At 36.2% G+C, this 20990-nt stretch overlaps 1 protein-coding gene across 1 annotated transcript in view; it reads left to right on the top strand.

Moving 5' to 3' along the window:
• The first annotated feature begins 395 nt into the window (after nucleotides 1–395).
• The window catches only part of PDE7A (phosphodiesterase 7A), a 121300-nt gene continuing 100705 nt past the window's right edge, over nucleotides 396–20990 (top strand). Inside the window, exon 1 of the mRNA XM_012000204.1 lies at nucleotides 396–668. Coding sequence (XP_011855594.1) covers nucleotides 637–668 — 32 coding nt within the window. The 5' untranslated portion in view covers nucleotides 396–636. The remainder of the gene's footprint in view (nucleotides 669–20990) is intronic.

The raw sequence follows: 20990 nt of genomic DNA, 5'->3' as shown, positions 1-20990 counted from the left end.
TAGTATTGGAGCCCAGCTCCTAGTAGGTACTTAATGAATATTTGTTGAATAAATGAATAGGTAATGAAATTATCTCTGAGCATCAGTTTTAAATATGAAGACAATATGGGAGCATGAAGGTACAGCACAAATTCTTTTATCCAAAACTTGGTTTGGAACTTGTAACTGCAGACCGTAACAGTTCAAGTAATACACAGAAAAGACTGAGTGACCGACATTGATTTGGAGATCGTCTCAAAGCCAGTGTGTTTTAGGCAAAGTTCTGACACAACTTGTTTTCCAAGTAGCAGCAAATTTGAAGTGGGGTGGGAGGCTGCCAGAGTCAGTTCACACTGACAGCAGCAAAGGTTGACAGCAGACACACCAAAAGCCAGGGGTCAGAAGAAAAACTCTTGGAAGCAAAACTCTTCGAAGCCAGCAACTTTTACAAGCACCCTGGGACATTTAGTTCAGGGGCTTGAGTGTTGTACAACGCAGTAAGTTTCAGTCAGAATAATGTTAATAGAGCCTGTTTTTTAAAGTTGAAAGATTTGTACTGTTTTTTGTTTTGTTTTGTTTTTTAAAAGATTTCCATGCCAAAGAGTTTAAGTATTGGTGCTGAAATGGACAAGCTTGAGTTACCTGAAAAATTCATTTATGTGGAACACCAGATCTTCTAAGGGTGCCAAGTAAATGAGGCGTTAATTTTTTGTTTAAAAGTAGGACGTATACTATTTCAAATGGTTAATATGAGTTTTTTGAATTAGTGAATGATAAAGTAGGTGAAGCTTGTTCTTTGTCATTTTTGGGTATCTATTGTTGAGAGCTGAGTTTAAAGATTCATGTTTGAGAATAACATTCATATTTGGAAAAAAAATATTGTGGAGGCAGAAATTGTGTCTTGTTCACCATCATATCTATGGTACTTTGCATAGGTAGGTTCTTGGTAGATGTGAAAGTTGAGTGAGTATATTGATGAGTATGCCAAAGCACTGCAGTTGGAATTATTCAGTCAGATTTTCTGTGCACTGGAAGCAAATCTTATATGGGTTAGAAATTTGAGTTTTAATTTTTAGAAATCTATCATTAATTTATATTGTTTCTAAGTCAGCATTTGTCTTTTTTTTTTTTAAAGAAATACTTCACAAATACGTACTCATAGAATACCTTCTTGTGAGTGAGGCTCCTTGTGTTATGTGTTGAGAATATGTAAGGAATTACAGGCTGAGCATCCCTAGTCTGAAAATCCAAAATGCCCTCAAATGGAAACTTTCTGAGTGCTGACACGGAGACAGAGATTCTGCTGTTATTTTTTGCTGTTGAGCAGCTGATGCAGGTATTCTGGGGCTGCTACTGTGCTGCCTGGTTATCCTGAACACAGTATTTTCTCACTGTATTAATGGTATGTCATATTGTTTACCGTTAAGTTCTTTTGTGTGAACAAGTGGGAGAAAATGATTGCTTATCACTAGCATATAAATTCAGAGTCAGAAATGATGGTGATGCCAAACAAGTACGGATTGACCACATGGGTGATGAGATCGTCCACATGGGTGATGAGACGCCTTTGCTTTCTGGTGGGTCAGTGTACACAAACCTTGTTTCATGCACAAAATTATTTAAAAGAGTGTGTAAAATTACCTTCAGGCTATGTGTATAAGGTGTATATAAAATCTAAATGATCTTTGTATTTAGACTTGGGTCCTATCTCCAAGATACCTCATGATGTATACACAAATACTACAAAATCCAAAAAAGTCTGAAATCCAAAACACTCCTGGTCCCAAGCATTTTGGATAGTGATACTGAGCTTGTAGTAGTTTTTTGTTGTTGTTGTCTTAATCATTTGTAACACTGCCAGCCTAACCAAGTTTTCCTTTGTATGCATACCCTTCCTTATACACAACCATTTTTCAACTACAGTCATTATTTCCATTCTGTCTTTAGCAGTGTTCTTAGTATATGACAAATTATCCAGGTCCTGTGAGTGCCAGAATAGTTCAAAGCCCCTTTGATAAAAGTTGGTTCCTCCTTCAGGAAACTTACAGAATTGTGATAGAGAAAATGGTATGATTATATGTGGGGTAATTATTATACTGGAGTTATCAAAGTGTTATGAGACGATAAGGAATGTATGCCTAAATTTCTGGTTTAAATCAGGGTTAGCCTTACGTAATCATTGAGGCTTGCTTAGGCCGGGGACTGAAGGTTAAGCAGTTGTTTCTAGACAAATGAGTGAACGTAGCGGGAGGAGGAAGGAGGATGGCCCATGTGGATATGATCAGAGCTGTCCAGTAGAACTTTCTGTGATGATGGAAATGTTTTTGCACTATCCAATGATAGTCACTAGCCTTGTGTGGCTAGTGGGCACTTGAAATGTGGCTAGTATGACTGACGAAATGAATTTTTACTTCAGTTTTATTTAAATAGCTACATATGGCTAGCAGCTATTTAGTTGGCAGAGCAGAGGTATTGTCTTACTTAATAAACTAGAGTGAAGTCGTGTTAATTTATAAGCAACACATTCTCTGAATGTTGAACATTTTTTGTTTTTAGGTTTTTGTTGAGGTATGCAAAACTTCGTTTAATGAACACCTTCATGCATGCTTGATAAAATCTTAAAAATCACTAGGGTGGGTCAAAAGGTAAGAACATCTTTTGACATTCTCAAAAAGATCTATACTTCGATATTACCAAAATATGTGATCCTATGTGTTTCATCTCCAATCATATATTATTAGACGTTTTATAAACAGTTTGCTACTATAGTAGATGTACTGTGGTACACTGAGTTTGTTTTAAATTGCAGTAAGCAAGTGTGCTTTCTGAAGTATTGCTTGTGCTGTTTGTATTTGCTCTTTTGTGAAGTTTTATTTGCATGTCCCGTGCTCATTTATAAGGGCTCTTGTCTACCCAACATCAATATATAAATGTGCATTATTCCAAATTACTGTTACCATAATAGTTGCCTCTTTGCAAACTTAGATACAGAAGCTGATACAGTGAATAGTGTGGCCAGTGAGTGGGATACCCCAAGGGAAGTGGTTATGTTTATGAGACCTTCCTACCTGTGTATTCTCAAAACACCTGTTTTGTTGGGACCTTGGCTTCATTTCTGTTTTCAGAAATGCTTCATACTTTAATTCTTCATACTAAATTTAATACTACCATACTTTAGCTTTCACTTCTGAGCTAATATGTGTTTATATTTCAGATACATGCTCAAATATAATATTAATGTAAATCCATAGTGTATTTGGAGTGGGAGTGTAGTTCTAACAGGGTGTTCAAATTTCTAGTTTATAGGTTGTCAGGAACACATTCAGTCTAGGAGATGTTGTTTATATGCTGAGATTTTACTGCTTTGTTGCTATGCCTAGAGTTCCATCAGCTGTACATGCTGTCTACCCAGGAATTCCTTCTTAAACACAAAAGGCTGCAAGAGGTAAAATATTAAGCCCTTCACAGAAGTTATGAAGAGGGAGGGTTGCCATTCATTCTCTTTGAGGCAATTTTCAACTCTTTTCTTCTTCTCTTCCCTCCTCTTCCTTCACTATTGACCAGAGCAGTTTTAGAGAATTGCGTTGTTTTCTGAGGATGAATGTAGGGGCAAGTTTGGGAAGAGAAGAGCTGAAGAGAGGGGGAGTGGACAAAACTTAGCTTCCTTCTCATTTTTGTCTAAGATTGTAAACAGTCATTTAACTGGATTAAAGACCTAGTAAATTTAGATGATGAAGAAGTCTTACTGCATGCAGGCCCTCTTAAGGAATTTAATTTTCTTTGTTTGATTTTATCGATCACATTTGTTTATGTGTTTATATAAAATCTGTTTCTGATTTTGTTAGAAGTCTCTTGACTAAAGATCTTTTCAGATCTAGACATTCTTAAATTCCCTGTGTTCATTACAAAAAGCTCCAATTCATTTTGAATCTTCTAATTTAAAAATAATTCAAAACTTTTAGATTCTGGCTATGAAGTTGCTTATCTTTTATGTTTAATTTGAATTGAGAGAAAATTTAGACTTTATTCTCTTCCACATTTAAGTGGCTTATTCTTGCCTAAAAGTAACATAGACTTTGTTGATTTTTTTATATTGTTGCCAAACATGCTTTTCAAAAGGTTATTCACAAATAAGTGATACTTTTGCATATTTGCATTCAGGTGTAAGTGTTCATAGGATCAGCATATGAGGAGAGGAACAAAAACTAGATTTGTAGATGAGCCTTCTAAACTTGCAGGGCTTTATTTTGGCTGCTGGTAGGTTCCTTTTATAAGGGACCTGTGCCACTGATTGTATGGTTGACATAAGAAGCATCTCCTGCTTATAATTTTCTTTGAGTAGTAATTTTGGATTGCTGCTCCATGCCTCCACCTGCTGGTCGGGATGGCTGTTCATTTTCAGAAAGTGATGGCTAAAGGGAGATGGAAAAGACCAAGGCAAGTCAAGGTAGAATTTGGGGGAGAAAATTAGTTGTTAACTGAGATAACTAAATTTAAGCAAAGTCCGCTTTACTTCTCGGAATTTTGAGTAGAACAAACTGTAGTTCAGGACCATATAAAGTACTTGGCAAATGGTGCTTAATAAAGATGCAGTAGTTTTGCTTTAGTAGCAATTATAATTACAGCGGACCCTTGAACAATGCAGGATCCAACTCCCTGTGCAGTCAAAAATTCACATATAACTTTTAATTTTTTTTTTTTTTTTTTTTTTGAGACGGGGTCTCGCTCTGTCGCCCAGGCTGGAGTGCAGTGGCCGGATCTCAGCTCACTGCAAGCTCCGCCTCCCAGGTTCACGCCATTCTCCTGCTTCAGCCTCCCGAGTAGCTGGGACTACAGGCGCCCGCCACCTCGCCCGGCTAGTTTTTTGTATTTTTTAGTGGAGACGGGGTTTCACCGTGTTAGCCAGGATGGTCTCGATCTCCTAACCTCGTGATCCTCCTGTCTCGGCCTCCCAAAGTGCTGGGATTACAGGCTTGAGCCACCGTGCCCGGCCCAAATATAACTTTTGACTTCTTAAAAACTTAACTACTAATAGCCTACTCTTGGTGAGAAGCCTTACTGATAACATACACAGGTGATTAACACAAGTTTTGTATATGTATTATATTCTGTCTTACAATAAAGTAAGCTAGAGAAAAGAAAATATAATTAAGAATATCAGAAGTAAGAGTTTACTATTCGTTAACTGGAGGTGGATCATCGTAAAGGTCTTCATGAACCTCATCATCTTCATGTTGAGTAGGCTGAGGAGGAAGAGGAGGGATTGGTCTGTCTCAGGGGTGATGCTTTGCAAGTTTTTTAAAATTTTCATAAATATTCACAAAATTTCTTAGTATATTTATTGAAAAAAATCTGCTTGTAAGTGGACCTTCGCAGTTCAAACTCATGTTGAATTGTTAACTGTACTTGTTTCTGTTTTTGGAGTAACTCCTATATGGCAGATACTTTTAATTGGTGTAGTATTTTTTTGTTTTGTTTTGTTTTTGTTTTGAGACAGGGTCTTGTTCTGTCTCCCAGGCTAGAGTGCAATGGCAGTATCTCGGCTCATTGCAACCTCTGCATCCCTGCCTTAAATGACCCTCCTGAGTAACTGGGACTACAGGCATGCCCCACCACGCCTGGCTAATTTTTCTAGTTTTTGTAGAGATGGGGTTTTGCCATGTTGCCCAGGCTGGTCTGGAACTCCAGGACTCGAGTGATCCGCCCACCTTGGACTCCCAAAGTGCTGGGATTACAAGCATGAGCCACCGTGCCTGCCCCAGTTGGTGTTTTTGATCTTTACAAAAACTCTATGAGATAAGTAGAGTTACTCCCATTTTTACCAAAGAATAAACTGAGTTTCCAGACATTAAGTTGCTCAAGGTATTATATGAACTTCCAGAAGGGCCTGTTGTGCTCCAAGACCTTCACTTTTAATCTGGCCTGCCTAATCAGGGCAGATGAGTGGACTACAGTTAGAATTTTGAGTCTACAAATTAAAAATTTTGTTGTCTTATGGATGTGGATAAGGAGAACAAATTTGACTAGTTATTTGAAGAAATAACTTTCATTCTGATCTTTTCAAATCATATCTGGATTATTTTGTTCTAAATGCCATGTTCTAGGAGGCTGTAACTCAGCTAAATTGATCTCTGAAGATAATGAGCAGTTGGTAAGGTGATTTGAAACCATTTCTCTGGAGGAAGAAAGTCTCAGATTTTAGCCAGCAGGGATATGGATGGAGATGGAGAGCTGGTGAGAGGTGACAGAGTATTGCTGTCTTCCAGGGTTTAAAGGACTGCCATGTGAATAAAAGGAAGAAGAGGGTTAATATGTTATAGATTTTGATTGGTTGTGTGTTCTTGATTGCTGTGCACTGTTCCTACTTTGTGTTAATGGTCTCTAATTGGAGAAGATATAAGTTTAAAGCTGTCATTTGTCCAAGGTAACACAATTAAGTAGTGGAAATGGGTTAAACTCTAGTTCATGCTGATTCTAAAGCCTGTGTACTCTCTTCTACTTCCTTTTGCCACATGGGAAAAGGACGTTACTTCAGAGGGTAAAATCAGTACCAATAGCTAGGAACAGTAGGGAAATAAGGAGATCTTGTGTTTAACCATACTAGTAATCAAAGAAATGCATACTAAAAAATGTGATACTGGCTGGGCATGGTGGTTTATGCCTATAACCCCAACACTTGTGAGGCTTAGGTGGGAGGGTTGCTTGAATTCAGGAGTTTGAGACCAGCCTAGGCAACACAGAGAGATCCTGTCTCTACAAAAAAAAAATTAAAAAATTAGCCAGGCATGGTGACACGTGCTAGTAGTCCCAGCTAAGCTGGAGGCTGAGGTGGGAGGATCTCTTGAGCCCAGGAGGTCATGGCTGCAGTGAGTTGTGATCACGCTACACTACACTGCAGCTAAAGTGAGTTTATAGCTTGAAGGTTACACATGCACAATATTAGTAAGATTTTAAAAATTAATACTTAAATTAGTATTTTTGCTTGATAATTTGCTTTTGGGAATCTATTCTGAGGACATGACTAAAAATGTAGATAAAGGTTAATCTTCAAGTTTATTCATCCCATTATCACTGTGAAAAACTGGAAACATAATTTACAAATGATTAAATAGATTATAGTATTATGTAGTATAGTATTTTTCATTATTTCTGTATTATGTCGGCACTTAAATGCCTTAAAGAATTTAAATGATATATAAAAATGTAGTTTACAAATGGCTCAATGGATTCTAGTATTATTTCTATATTGTGTACCCACTAAAATGATTTGAAGAATTTGAAGAATCTTTAATCGCATGGAAGAAATGCTAGCAACATAATTAAGTGAGGAAAAAACCCAGAGTATCTACAGATTATCTTAATTATGTTTAAAAAAAATAAATCACAAAATACATATATATATATACAATGCATGCTTGCCAAAAAATTTTTAAAAAGCTAGATGTATCCCAGAATGATAGCTGAAGCTGTCTCTGGGTGGTGAAATTGTAAGTAATTTTTAACTTCTTTATAATTGTATGTAATTTTATTGATATTCTTATGTTAACGTAAATCTCTTCTTTAACCAAATTAATTTAGGACTAATAAGTCAAGTGAGTTGTATTTGGACCCAGATCTTTGGCAAAGCTGTTCATACAGGGTAGGCAGCTCATGAGATTATAAATTTTCAACCAGTGACTGTTGAGACAGCAGCTTGAAAGATATTTAGATAAGGATAGTCTGAAGGGAGTGACTGATTCTTCCACCTTCATGTTTCTGTGTTTTTTTTTTTTGTAAGTCATATATATGCATGACATGACAGGTACACTTGCATAGCTCTGATTATTGTAAAGTAGTTTTACTTTCCATGGGAGATCCTGGGAGGTAAAATTAAATGTAGTTACTGTTTTGAAGAAGAGCTATTTGACGACAATTGGTGAAGAGATCTTTAACAATGGCACTGGTGGAAGGAAGAGAGAGACACTTAGGAGTTAGGTCCTAGGAACTGATTTGCTTTGGGAGGTAAAAAGTATTCCTACTTTTTTAGTTTGGAAAGACCAGGTAGATGATGAAGCTAGTAACAAAATTGCAAATAGGAAGAAGAGGCAGGTTTGTTTTTCTTTCTTCTTTCAAAAACAAATGTGTGTATTTGTAGAGGGGAGTTCATAAGTTTGCTTTGAATATGTAGAGTTCAAGTGTCTGAACATCCAGGTGAAGATGTCCAGTAGGAAGATTAGCACTAATGTTATATTCTGACCTTTAGTACAAGAATTTTCAAACGTTTTGCTCATATATCCCTTCAAAGAACTGGAAAAACAAAAAACTATGTACCTTCTCCCACATCTTGAGTTTTTCATCTGAGTTTTAATATCTGTAAATGATGTAATTTCTGGTGGTGGTGTTCAAATCACAATTTTAAATGTGTATGAGGGGATTTTTAACAATTCATTAAAAAATATATGAACAGACTTAATTTTAACAGAATTTTTTATAGTCTTTTTTTCTCTTTGAACTCTATTTTTGTTTTACTTTCTCTACCTATTATCGTAATGTATACTTTTATGCTGGAAAGCATTTTTATCAAAAATCATGTTATATTTTCTCTCATTTTTGTTTTACTTTCTTTACATATTATCCTAATATATTCTTTTATGCTATAAAGCATTTTTATCCATATGTGATATTTTTCTGCAACAAAAGGAAATTCATTCATGAATTTAGTAGAGGGGAATAAAAAGTGCTTTATTTTAATGGTCCCTCAGTTTTGAGTTCTATGGACAGTTATAATACAAAAATAGGAAAATTGTGTATGTCCATAATGCTCTGTGTCAAATTTATTTTGGACTGAGTTATCACTTTAGTCATAGCCAGTAGACAATCAAAACAACATATGTTAATTACAAATTTTAATAAGTATTAAAGTAAAATTTTGTCAGAAATGCGTTTTCAGTGGGATAGATGGGGCTGGTTTATTTCAATTATTTTATCCATTTATAAATATTATTAGAAAAGATGGGGTTCTGCTTGATTCTGTTCCTTTTTTACTTTAATATTTGAAAGTATTGAGAAACCTCACTTATGAATTTAGTAGATGGTTATTAAAAAGTGCTTTATATTGCTTTATATTAGTAGTATCACCCATTCTTCTAGATTGTATGCATAAAACAAAATAATCCATAATCAAATTATTTTTAATACTTAGGTAGCAACTGGGTTTGATTCTCCTTTCATTTTCATGGAAGTGGTGATACCTTGATTTGAAAAAGAACCCTGAACTTAAAATAAATGTTAAAAAAAAAAAAAGAAAAAAAAAGGTGTCAGTGTTTTTTAGAGTAATTATCTTTCTCAACATGAATATATTGAAATGTCCTTTTGGCCACCTGGATGTTTTTAGCCCAAAGGCAGTACTCCACAGCAAGTTTCAGAAAGTGTGAGAGTTACAGTTTTCTTTTATGAAGTGGCAGAGGGGAAAGAGGTAAAGGGAAAGAGGAAGTGGAAGTAAAGGAAAGCAGACATGCTGTTGTCAGCAGAATGATTCTAGAAAACTGTACAGATGGAAATTGAGAATATAATCATCAGTTCTCTTGAAACTCTCCATGCTTGTATACTTCCAGGGGTATGCATGACCCAATTTGTAGACTGCTGGTTTACTGTATTCTCTTTGTTACTTGTTGCTACCTTGTTGCTGTATTTTACTGCTCTCCATAGCTATTCAGAAATAATACCTTATACAGCTGTTATTTTTTTTCTAGGTTTTTGATTGCTACTAGTTCTGGGTTTCCATACTTCAGCACTCTATGGAATCAGAATGTCAGTGCTTGAAAGGGACTTTATAAATAATTCCATTCTCAACATTTCAGAAATTTAGCGGCTGAGGCTCAGAAGATGAAGTGATTTGCCCCAGATCACACAGTAAGAGAGTGGAGAAGTTAGGGCTTTCAATTTAGTTCTTCCAGCTTTTAATCTGTTACTTTTCTCGCTATATTCCCTGCTTCCTTATAAAAGGATTGAGCTGTAGGAGTTCTTTTAGTTGCCGTCTTTCTTTAATGGACGTTATTTGGGTGGCATATCTTCTTTAATACACTGAAACGGTTTGTGGCACAGTAATCATGTGAAAAAGTTAAGAGTACAAACACACTCAGTTCTAAAAATATCTGAGTTACTTTTAATTAACATATAATCAGAGGTAAAGCAAAGTCATTATCAAAAGTATAATAGGTCATTTGGGAAGATAGCATTTGATTTGTTGAAATGTGATTTATGTGCAACTTAACCTTTTATAAAGAAAGACGTATCTCACTCACCTTTAAAAATTAACTTATGAATGAAGCCTTTTTCACCTTGGGGAACAAAAGTTAATATTCATAACATACAACAAGCTCACTCTCTAGCAGTGTTATGTGTGAAATGGTGAGTAGTGAAAGTTTTTAGTAATTTAAATTTTTTAAAATTTTACTTTTTGTGTGAATTCTTCATAGTGAATATATATTTTAAGAAAAACAATGAAGTTTTTCTAAAAAGTAAAATAAAAAGATTCTTTACTTTTAACAAGGATAATACAATCAAATCCCCAAGAGTATAAGACTACTCAGTAGAGAATTAGCAAAAGACTCAACCAGTTCCGAGAAGAAATATAAATGTAGCAAAACATGTATAGCTTATCTAGTAATAAAGGAAATGCAAGTAAAAGATGGTTTGGCTTTGTTTTGTTTTGGCAGAAGAGTACCTTCATATTGGTGAAGACTGACAAAATCCACTGTTGGGAAGGATATAAGAAAATGAGTAATTTTATATGTGGAGTTGGAGTATCATTGGAGTCAACCTTTTGAGAGGACAGAAGGTCTAGCTATGCAAATGAAAATTTTAAATTAGAATATTGCCCTTTCTGTAGACCTGGAATTTGTCCAAAGGGGCAATTGCAAAACTTTGCTAAGATATATGTATACAGATTTTTGGTAACAATTTGCAACATTGGTAATGATAGATATTTTAATTCATTTCAGTGCTTCTCTCGGGGGGGGGGGATAGGATAAATTATGGTATTTTAATTCAACAGAAAACTCTGTATCCAATAAAATAATGCCAAATAGCCATATTTGTCATAGAAAGATAGACATAACAATTTTGGGGGAACAAACTAGTTGCCAAATGGCATGCCTGTCAATCTAACAGACATGCCATTTAATGCAGCTTTCTACATCTGTATTTTTGGATAAAATCATGTAAGATACTATATATCAATGTGTGAAAACATCCAAATCTGGAAGGTTATTCAATATAATGTTAACGGTGACTATCTTTGGGTAGTGAGATTCCTGATAATTTTTACCATTTTCGTACTTATGTGATTTTTTTTTTAAACAATGAAAATATACCCATTTCAGAAATCAACAAAGCTATTTTTTGAAATCTTCCCACTAAAAAAGTAACATGTCTGTTAGTCAGAATATCATATAAGTGGAATTTTTAAATTATGAAGAGACTGAGGTCTAGTTAGTTAATAGTTTAAATAAGTTACAAGTATGTGAGTTGGAAGTGGGTTTTCACTGCCATATCCCTGTGTGCCTGGCATGTAGAAGGTGTTCAGAGGGTATAGTCTGTTAAAATGAAAGTAGAGTCATGTGTCACTTAACGATGAGGATACATACTGAGAAATGCATTATTAGGCGATTTCATCGTTGTGTGAACATCATATTTACACAAATCTAGATAGCATAGCCTACCACACACCTAGTGTGTGTGGTATAGCCTATTGCTTCTAGGCTACAAACCTGTACCGCATGTTACTGTACTAGATATGTAGGAAGTTGTAACACAATGGTAAGTATTTGTGCATTTAAATGTAGAAAAGATACAGTAAAAATACAGTATTATAAATTTATGGGTCCACTGTTACACATGCTATCCATTATTGAACAAAATGTGGTTATTTGGCACATGACTATATAGGGTTATAATGTTTGGAGGAATACACTGCATTCTTAATGAAAAATGAAGAAAATTAAAGTAAGTGTTACAGTGGATAGTTTACAAAAAACATTCTACCTACTTCAAAGCTAAGAAAGTAAACTTTCTGCTATCATTTAAATTAACTAAAATATTTGAGGGTCTCTATATGCCTAATATATTTGTAAAATCTATAATGTTATCAAGAAAAATTATGACTTAAGATCATAGAATATTACTATTAGAAGGTACTGTAAAGTTCCCATAACACACAGATCAGTAAGCTGAAACTAGAGAGGTTAAAGGACACACAAAGTCATTACAGAAATCTCTTCTGTTGCATGTTCCTGATTTTGACTATTTAGCCTTATGGAACACTTTTGGAACGGGCAGATTACCACTTTATAAGGCAATGCATTGTGTTTAATGGTGTAGTGAGGTTGAATAGTGTTTATCAACAATTCTTGTTCACCAGGAATCTCAGAATGTGACCTTATTTGGAGTATGAGTCTTTGCAAATGTAGTTAAGATGAGAACATATGGGATTAGGACAGGCCCTGAATTCAATGAGTGGTATCTCTGGAGTCCCAGAAACTCAGACACACTCAAGGAAGAAAATCATGTGAAGATGGAGGCAGAGATTGGAGTGATGCAGCCACCAGCCGAGAACACCAAGGATTGCTGGGAGACATCAGAAACTAGAAAGGGGCAAGGACGATTCTCCTCTAAAGCCTTCAAAGGGAGCATGGTCCTGCTGACTCCTTGATTTTGGACCTTCAGCCTTCAGAACTATGGGATAATATATTTCTGTTGTTTTAAACCACCTGATTTATGGTACTGTGTTACAGCCCTAGGAAACTATTACAGATGGTTTTGATTATTTCAAATTTATTTGTTCATTTTTTCGGTCAGATTTATTGAGCACTTATTATATGCCAGGCACTCTGCTAGGCATTACAGAGATAAATAAGACATTGTTCCTGCCTTCATTCTTGGAATTTGACCCAGTAGAAAAAGTAGCTTTGTAAATAGACAATTACAATACATTTTGATACTTGTTCTCACTAGAATAGTATATGAAGTTAAGTGATGGCACCTGAAGGTAGGAGAACCTGGAAAGTTTTTACGAAGTGAGATCTTTGTGTTTGGTTTCGAAGATAGAGTTGAAATCAGCCTCCATGGGAATTCTGTTTTATTCTGCCACTGCAGTGCCATCAGTCCTACCTAGTTCAAAGCATATTTAGCCGGCTGCAGTAGCCTCCTGTCACTAGAATTCTGCCTCCACTGTTTGGTTGAAGTAATTTTTAAGATGCAGTAAGATTGTGTCAGTCTATTCAAAACATCAGCGTGTTCTCATCACAGTAAAACACAATTCCAACTCCTTTTCATGATATGGCCCCACATGATCTGGTCCCTGCTACCTCTTTAATCTCTTCTCCTTTCACAGTGGTCTCCCTGCTGTTTGTGAACATGCCAGCTTTGTTCTCGTCTTTGTCTTTGCCCTGGCTGTTTTCTCAGACTCAAGCTCTTCCCATAGTTCCATGTCATTCAAGTATCAGCTCAGTCTTTGCAGAGGAGCCTTCATTGGCCATCCCCTTCAAAATAGCTCCCATCCCCCATCTATCCCATTACCTGTTACACTTTATTTATGACACACCTCACTAATTTGATTTGTATGTCTCTGCCTGGCATTCACTTCCACCTCACCCCCTACCTTCACCGCCATTGAATATATGGTCAGCAGACAGGAATCCTATTTATCCTATTGACTGCTCTGTCCCTAGTGTATATCACATAGTAAGTGTTCTTTACAAAAGAATGAAGAAAAACTTACTCATTTAGTCTCATGCTTACCATGTCAGAACATATGTTACCATAACTTTCCTCTGGATGAATCCCAAATTGTATTCTTCCCACCTACCTCCTCCAAGATTCCACCTTCATCTTTATACCCTTTCTGAATTGCCCTTTGTAATATTGGAACTATCTTAATCTCTAAATATATAAATATAATATATGCAAGTCTTATTTAAGAATACATTGAAGTTTAGAACAGTAAGGTACCAAAAGTAACACAGCTATAAGTGGTATTTCTAGGATTTAAACTTAGATCTGTCTCTAACTAAAGCTCCTCTGCTGTGCTGTTGTGGAGGCTGATGTTCTTGGTAAGTGGGAGGTATAAATCCAGAATTAGAATAGGAGCCCAGTCCATTGGAATAGAAATAGCAAACATTCATTATTTGTTTCTATAAGAAGAACTGGGTGATATTTGTTAAAAGAACCTTTAAAAAGTAACTTGAATTTTTTTTTGGACTAAAGTTAATGTATGCTTGTTATAAAATACATGGAATATATGAAAAAATATAAAGTAGAAAGTAAAGACCATCCATAGTTCTTCTACTGAGAGATAACCACTCTTTAACATTTTAGAATATTTTAATCAAGTATTTTTTGTGCAGAAATATTGTGATGATTTTTATGCATAAATCTTGAATTTTGAAATCATTTCCTAATGTAATTACTAGATCAAAGCATATTGTCAAATTTGTTTCCAGAAAGGTGATGCCAATTTATATTTCCAATATATTTAGTTTCCATTTCTGGAATTTGTTAAATATTAAACTTGTAATATATGTTTGTTATTAATTACCTGCTCTGTCTATAGGCATACCTCAGATATTGTGGGTTCAGACTATCACAATAAAGCTAATAATACAATAAAGCAAGTCACATGAGTCTTTTGGTTTCCCCATGCATATAAAAGTTATATTTGCGCTGCACTGTAGTCTATTAAGTGTACAGTAGCATTATGTCTAATAAAGACAATGTACACACTTTAATTTAAAAATACTTTATTGCTAAAAAAGGCTAACAGTCATCTGAGCCTTCATTAAGCTGTAATCTTTCCGCTGGTCGAGGGTCTTGCCTCAGTTGATGGCTGCTGACTGATCAGGGTGGGAGTTGCTGAAGGGTGGGTGGCTGTGGCAATTTCTTAAAATAAGACAACAATGACATTTGCTGCATTGATGGACTTTCCCTTTCATAAAAGATTTTTCTGTAGCATGTGATAGTGTTTAATAGCGTTTTATCCATAGGCAGAACTTCTTCTAAAATTGGAGTCAGTCCTCTCAAACCCTGCTTTATCAACCGAGTTTATGTAACATCCTGAATTCTTTGTTGTCATTTCAGCAGTGTTCACAGCATCTTCACCAGGAGTAAATTTCAACTCAGGAAACTACTTTCTTTGCTCATCAGTAAGAAGCAATTCCTCATTAAATTTGAGTGTTATATGGACAAGTTTCATGGCACCCCAGACAATTACAATAGTATCATTAAAGATCACTATCACAGATCACCATAACAAATATAATAAAACATTTGAAATATTGTGACAGTTATCAAAATGTGACATAGAGATAAGAAGTGAGCAGATGCAGTTGGGAAAATGGTGCCGGTAGACTTGCTAGATGCAGAGTTGCCACAGACCTTCATTTTGTAAAAAAAAAAAAAAAAATGCAGTATCTGAAAAGCCCAATAAAGCAAGGTATGCCTGTATCTTCTGTGAGTTGTTTCTATTGGCTCTTGTTTTTCTGTTGTCAACTTAATACTATTTTATATCAATTTTTGAATTATTTTCTATTGAAAATGAACATTCTATCATATTTGTGGGAAACTTCCCATTTTTTTGCCTTATTTTTAATGTCCTACCTGTACTGCCAAGTGTTAACTGGTAAGTCTTTAGTTGCTGTAATGATGTAATAATAGGGGTAAGTTCATTATTAATAAAAGTTTTTAGTATTTTATAAATCTCCCACTTGTAAACTTTTTGTCGTCAATATATTAGTTTGATAAAGATCTTAATATATTGCATAGCTAATTGTCAGTAATTAATGACTGATTATCTCTTCATGTTTTTAATAGATGATAAAGGTGACAAGATAAATATTTTTCTAGACCTAAGAATGTGGAATGGGAGGAAAATTTTTTATGCATGTAACTGAATGTACTACAGAAGCATTCTCAGGGTTAAAGAAGTTGCCACACAGTCTCCCCCTAAATCAAGTATTCTTAATTTTGTGATGTTATAGTAAGAAAAATAGAAAATAAGACCCATTTTAGACAGATTACTTTTTTAAAACTTTTAAGTTTTTAAGGAGAATTTATATATCTTGGAAACATTTAAAGGGATTTTTAAAATAATATTAACATGCAAGAGGACAATTTGAAGGTAAAAACAGAACACAGATTACCTGAAATCTGTAGAAACATCATTGTTCAGTTTAATGTTTTCTTTGTCTCACAATGAAAATTCTCCAAATCCATTTTTGGAGAAAACCTTTCTGGAAGTGACTTTAAGGATTTTTGTGGTTGGCCTCAGCTCATTTCTATTTGAGGTGTGGTTTTTCAAATTTTCTAGAGGTTTTCCACCCTCCTCTCCCCATCAGTGGTATTTTTAAATGTCTTTATTTTAATGTTAGGACACCTTAGAGCAGGATTCAAGTGGGCTGTGCAAGAAGAACCACTGGAAATAGAAAATGAAACTTGAGGATTTTACTTGTATTTATTTTTAACTTTAATTTTTTTTGATCCTAGTTTTATTTATTTTCCATAGAGTGTTTGTGTATGTATATATAGATAATAGATAATGAGATAGATAATAAATACATTAAAATTTTGGAGACTGCTGCCTCAGATAATCTGTTAATTACTATGCATTATTTCCACCTCCTCCAAACATGGGAGTGGGGGAGCCTGTGTAGAAATGTTTGTAACACTTCAAAGGGTTCTTGAAGTGCACTCATCATACCCCTAGGATACCATGTATCCATAACTTTCTTTGCTTCCTGAGTCCAGTTGCCCTCAGCTTTTTCTCTACTGATTTATTTGACTTTATTAACGAACTCTCGTTTCAGTCTTTAAGGTTACAGCCTAGGATTAACTCTTACCACAGCTAACCTTGTCCACTGCTCTGTTCTGATTTCAGTATGTTTGGTTAGAATATGTGATTCTTAAGAGTGGATACTGTTTATTTCACTTTCGTAAGCCCAGTGCTTCACGCAAAGTAGGTATTCAGCAAACATAGAAAGTGAATCAAACCGTTACCAAGTCCTGTCAGTGACCTAGTCCTACAGAGAGTCCAGCTGTCCGCTCTACCCACACTTCCTCCTTTTTTCTCCTTCCCACAATGCCACCCCTTTCTCTGCCGTGGCATTCAGTCATTTCTGTTCTGAAGTACCATATGCCATCTCAAGGTGGCTACTGTTTTTTCTTAGGATGACAGAGGTTTTCTGGAGCGCTTCTTGAAGTGGTATAGCATTCACAGTCTGTCATATAAGCTGATGGACAGCAAGGTCAGAATGAGGGGCAGTTTTCCAGCCCTTGAAGACTTTACAGAGGTCTCTGGATTTCTCCTGGGGCCTTGTTTATTCTAACAGATTGGTCCCTGTTGAGTAGTGGGATGACTGTAGGCAGCCCTTATCTTTAGTAATCTGTGGGACATAACCCCAGGTCAACATACCCTTTTTGTTTTCAACATAAAAGTATGCAACTAGAGAGTACTAAGCCAAAAGGCAATGGTTGTGAAATTCTGCCTATTAGAAACTGTATCAGCTCATTCAGGTATGACACCATTGGTGTCCAGTAGAAATATACTGTGAGCCACATATGTAATTTTTAATTTTGTTGTAGCCATATTTTAAAAAGTAAAATGAAACAGATGAAATTAATTTTATTTAACTCACTGCGTGTAAAATTTTATCAATTTAACATGTAATCAAAATTACAAAGATATATTTTATAGTTTTTAGATAATAAGTCTTCAAAAGTCAGTGTGTGTTGTCTACTGGGAGCACATGTTGATTCTGACTATCACCATTTCAAGTATGCTATAGCTACAGATGGCTAGTGATTCTCACTGGACAGCACAGCTCTAAAAATGGACATTTATGGTACATATTGCTAGGGAGTCAGGGGTACCACTTCTATAATTAGACCGATTTGCAGTAGGAATATATTACAGGGTTATACACATTTCTTCCCCTTCAAAACAATTGTTTTGGGGAACATCAAGATACTGTATAAATTGGCTATATTTTTAGAGGGATTATATAGTTTCAAATATGAGAGGATGGCAAAGTTTTTATATTTATTTTGCTTTCTTTGGGTTGGGCTGTTTTAGTTTCTTGGTTTGGGGAGGAGGGAATTTTAACCTTAAATTGCTATTTTATGAGAAGCTATGCTTTTCACAGTGGGAACAGCGCTCATCCTTTTGATTTTTAGGTTAAGGGAAGCTTCATAAAGCTTTTTAGGTCTGTTTCTCATGTCTCCTTGCATTGAGGCATTATTTTCTCTAAAACATATACAAATAAAAAAGGTTTTAAAAATTCTATTTTTTATTTCATTTATTTATTTATTTATTTTATTTATTTTGAGACGGAGTCTCACTCCAGGCTGCTGGAGTGCAGTGGCGGCTCCGCCCCCCGGGTTCACGCTATTCTCCTCCCTCAGCCTTCCAAGTAGCTGGGACTATAGGCCCCTGCCACCACGCCCAGCTAATTTTTTGTATTTTTAGTAGAGACGGGGCTTCACCGCGTTAGCCAGGATGGTCTCGATCTGACCTCCTGATCTGCCCGCCTCGGCCTCCCAAAGTGTTGGGATTACAGGCGTGAGCTACCATGCCCGGCCAAAAAAGGTTTTTTTAAAAAAGAAAAAGTCGAAAAGGCTTGTTTAGTTATATGGAGTTAGTCTTACTGGTTAAGGCTACTAGCTAGTGTCCTCGAGAAATATGAGTAGATAATTCTTATTAAAGAATGGAAATGACACTGGGTTGCAGACCAAGCACCTTGGATTTGGAATATTGGCCAGAGGACCCACGTTTTATAATATGAAAGTCAATAGGATAAAAATTTCTTAAATCTGTTTTGGAACTGCTTTTCACTGTTTTACTATTTATATCCTCAGTTGTTTAAGTCAACAATTTCAGCCAGACGTGGTGGCTCACTCCTGTGATCCCAACACTTTGGGAGGCCGAGGCGGGTGGATCACCTGAGGTCAGGAGTTCGAGACCACCCTGGCCAACATGGTGAAACCCTGTCTCTACAAAAAATACAAAAATTAGCCGGGCTTGGTGTTGGTCGCCTGTAGTCCCAGCTACTTGAGAGGCTGAGGCAGGAGAATCTCTTGAACCTGGGAGGCAGAGGTTGCAGTGAGTCAAGATTGTGCCACTGCACTACAGCCTGGGCAACAGAGCAAGACTCCATCTCAAAAAACAAACAAAAAGAATTTCAACTTTTAAAATTGTCCAAGTAATTTAAACAATATTCCTGAAAGTCTGATAAAGAATAATTAATAATTCTACCACCAAATATTATTTTTATGTATTTCCTATGTTTATATACATATTTTAAGGTAGTTTTGATCATTTGGTACATTTAATTTTATAGCTTTGGGGGATATAATTCCTTTTTTCTTTTTTGGAATCAGGGTCTCACTCTGTCGTCCAGCCTGGAGTGAAGTGGCATTATCTCGGCTCACAGCAACCTCCACCTCCTGGGCTCAAGCAATCCTCCCACCCCAGCCTCTTGAGTAGCTGGAACTACCAGCATGTGCCACCATGTCCCGCTAATTTTTGTATTTTTAGTAGAGACAGGGTTTCGCCGTGTTGGCTAGGCTGGTCTTGAACCCCTGGCCTCAAGTGATCTGCCTGCCTCGGCCTCCCAACGTGTTGGGATTACAGGTGTGAGCCATCACACCTGGCTGTGTAATGCTTTTTAAAATGTGGATTTTTGTGGTTACTTAGTCTTCGTAATAAGATAACATTTTATTTTGCTGTCATGTAATAGGTGGAGATATTCTATTCTGCTCCATGAAGTAATACAGGGATCCACTTGTCGTGGTTGTGCAGTTTCACACTTCAGCCTGTGGGGAGGAGAAAGAGGAAATTCAGTACAGTTTGCCATTGAGGAGGTGAGCAGGAAGTTGTGCTGTTTCTTTCACTCACATTGCATCATTGGTGAGAACGTAGTGACATGGCTATGCCTACCTATTAGGGAGGCTGGGAAATGGAGCCTGTGTGGCTGATTATATGCTGAGGAAGTGTATGAGAATAGATGTTTTGGGAGACAACTAGTATTGTGCCACAACTTGAATAAAATTAATCTTACTAACTTTTGTCAATGGGAAGAATTAAGAAGTTTACAATGGAATAATTTTTGTAATTTTAACTTTTAAGGATTATGTAATGTATCAGATGTGTGTACCATGGTTTTATTAATATCTAACTCTGCTAAATACTTACATGCTTTAAATTTCTTGCTGTTAGCAATAACTTTGTAAGGACATGCTAATTACAGTTTTCTCTATATTTTGATGTTATTTCTTTAAGGATGGTTTTTATAGAAGTGGAATGATTGGTCCAAACAATATGAACATTTCAGTAGAATTTTTATTTCTTAAAAAAATTTTTTTTTTTTTGAGACAAGGTCTCACTCTCGTCACCCAGGCTGGAGTGCAGTGGTGTGGTCGGGGCTCACTGCAGCCCTGAACTTCCGTACTTAAGTGATCCTTCCTCCTCAGCCTCAGAGCAGCTGGGATCACAGGCATGTGCCACCACACCCAGGTAACTTAAAATATATTTTTTTGTAGAGACAGTGTCTCACTATGTTGCCCAGGCTGGTCTTATACTCCTGGGCTCCAGTCCTTACCTTGGCCTCCCAAAGTTGCTGACATAACAGACATGAGCCACTACACCCAACATTACATTACTTTTCTAAAGCAGCCATTTCAGTGCTCTGGAGATTGACTAAAGGCCAATTGTATAAAACTTTGAAAAATGTTACGCTCTTGAATTTGGAGCGAGAACAGTGGGAATCAGTGGCCATTCTAGCTTGAGGCTACTCACATTCCCCCAATTCTGCCCCAGCTTGGTTAACATGGAGGTACTGCCAGTGAGAAGCAGGGCATAAGGACCTCAGTTTGAAGGGGGCTTAGTTCTTTGGAGTGGTAGGTAATGTTGTGAATATGAATTTCCAGAAGTATAAGGGAAGACCAGGGGCTCAGCTCAAATAGCCTGAAGATTCAGTAGTGTT

This window comes from Mandrillus leucophaeus, unplaced genomic scaffold (assembly GCF_000951045.1).
Source record: "Mandrillus leucophaeus isolate KB7577 unplaced genomic scaffold, Mleu.le_1.0 Scaffold621, whole genome shotgun sequence".
In the NCBI taxonomy this organism is placed as follows: domain Eukaryota; kingdom Metazoa; phylum Chordata; class Mammalia; order Primates; family Cercopithecidae; genus Mandrillus; species Mandrillus leucophaeus.
Note: the sequence above shows the minus strand (reverse complement) of the source record. Positions and strands in the feature narration are given on the sequence as shown.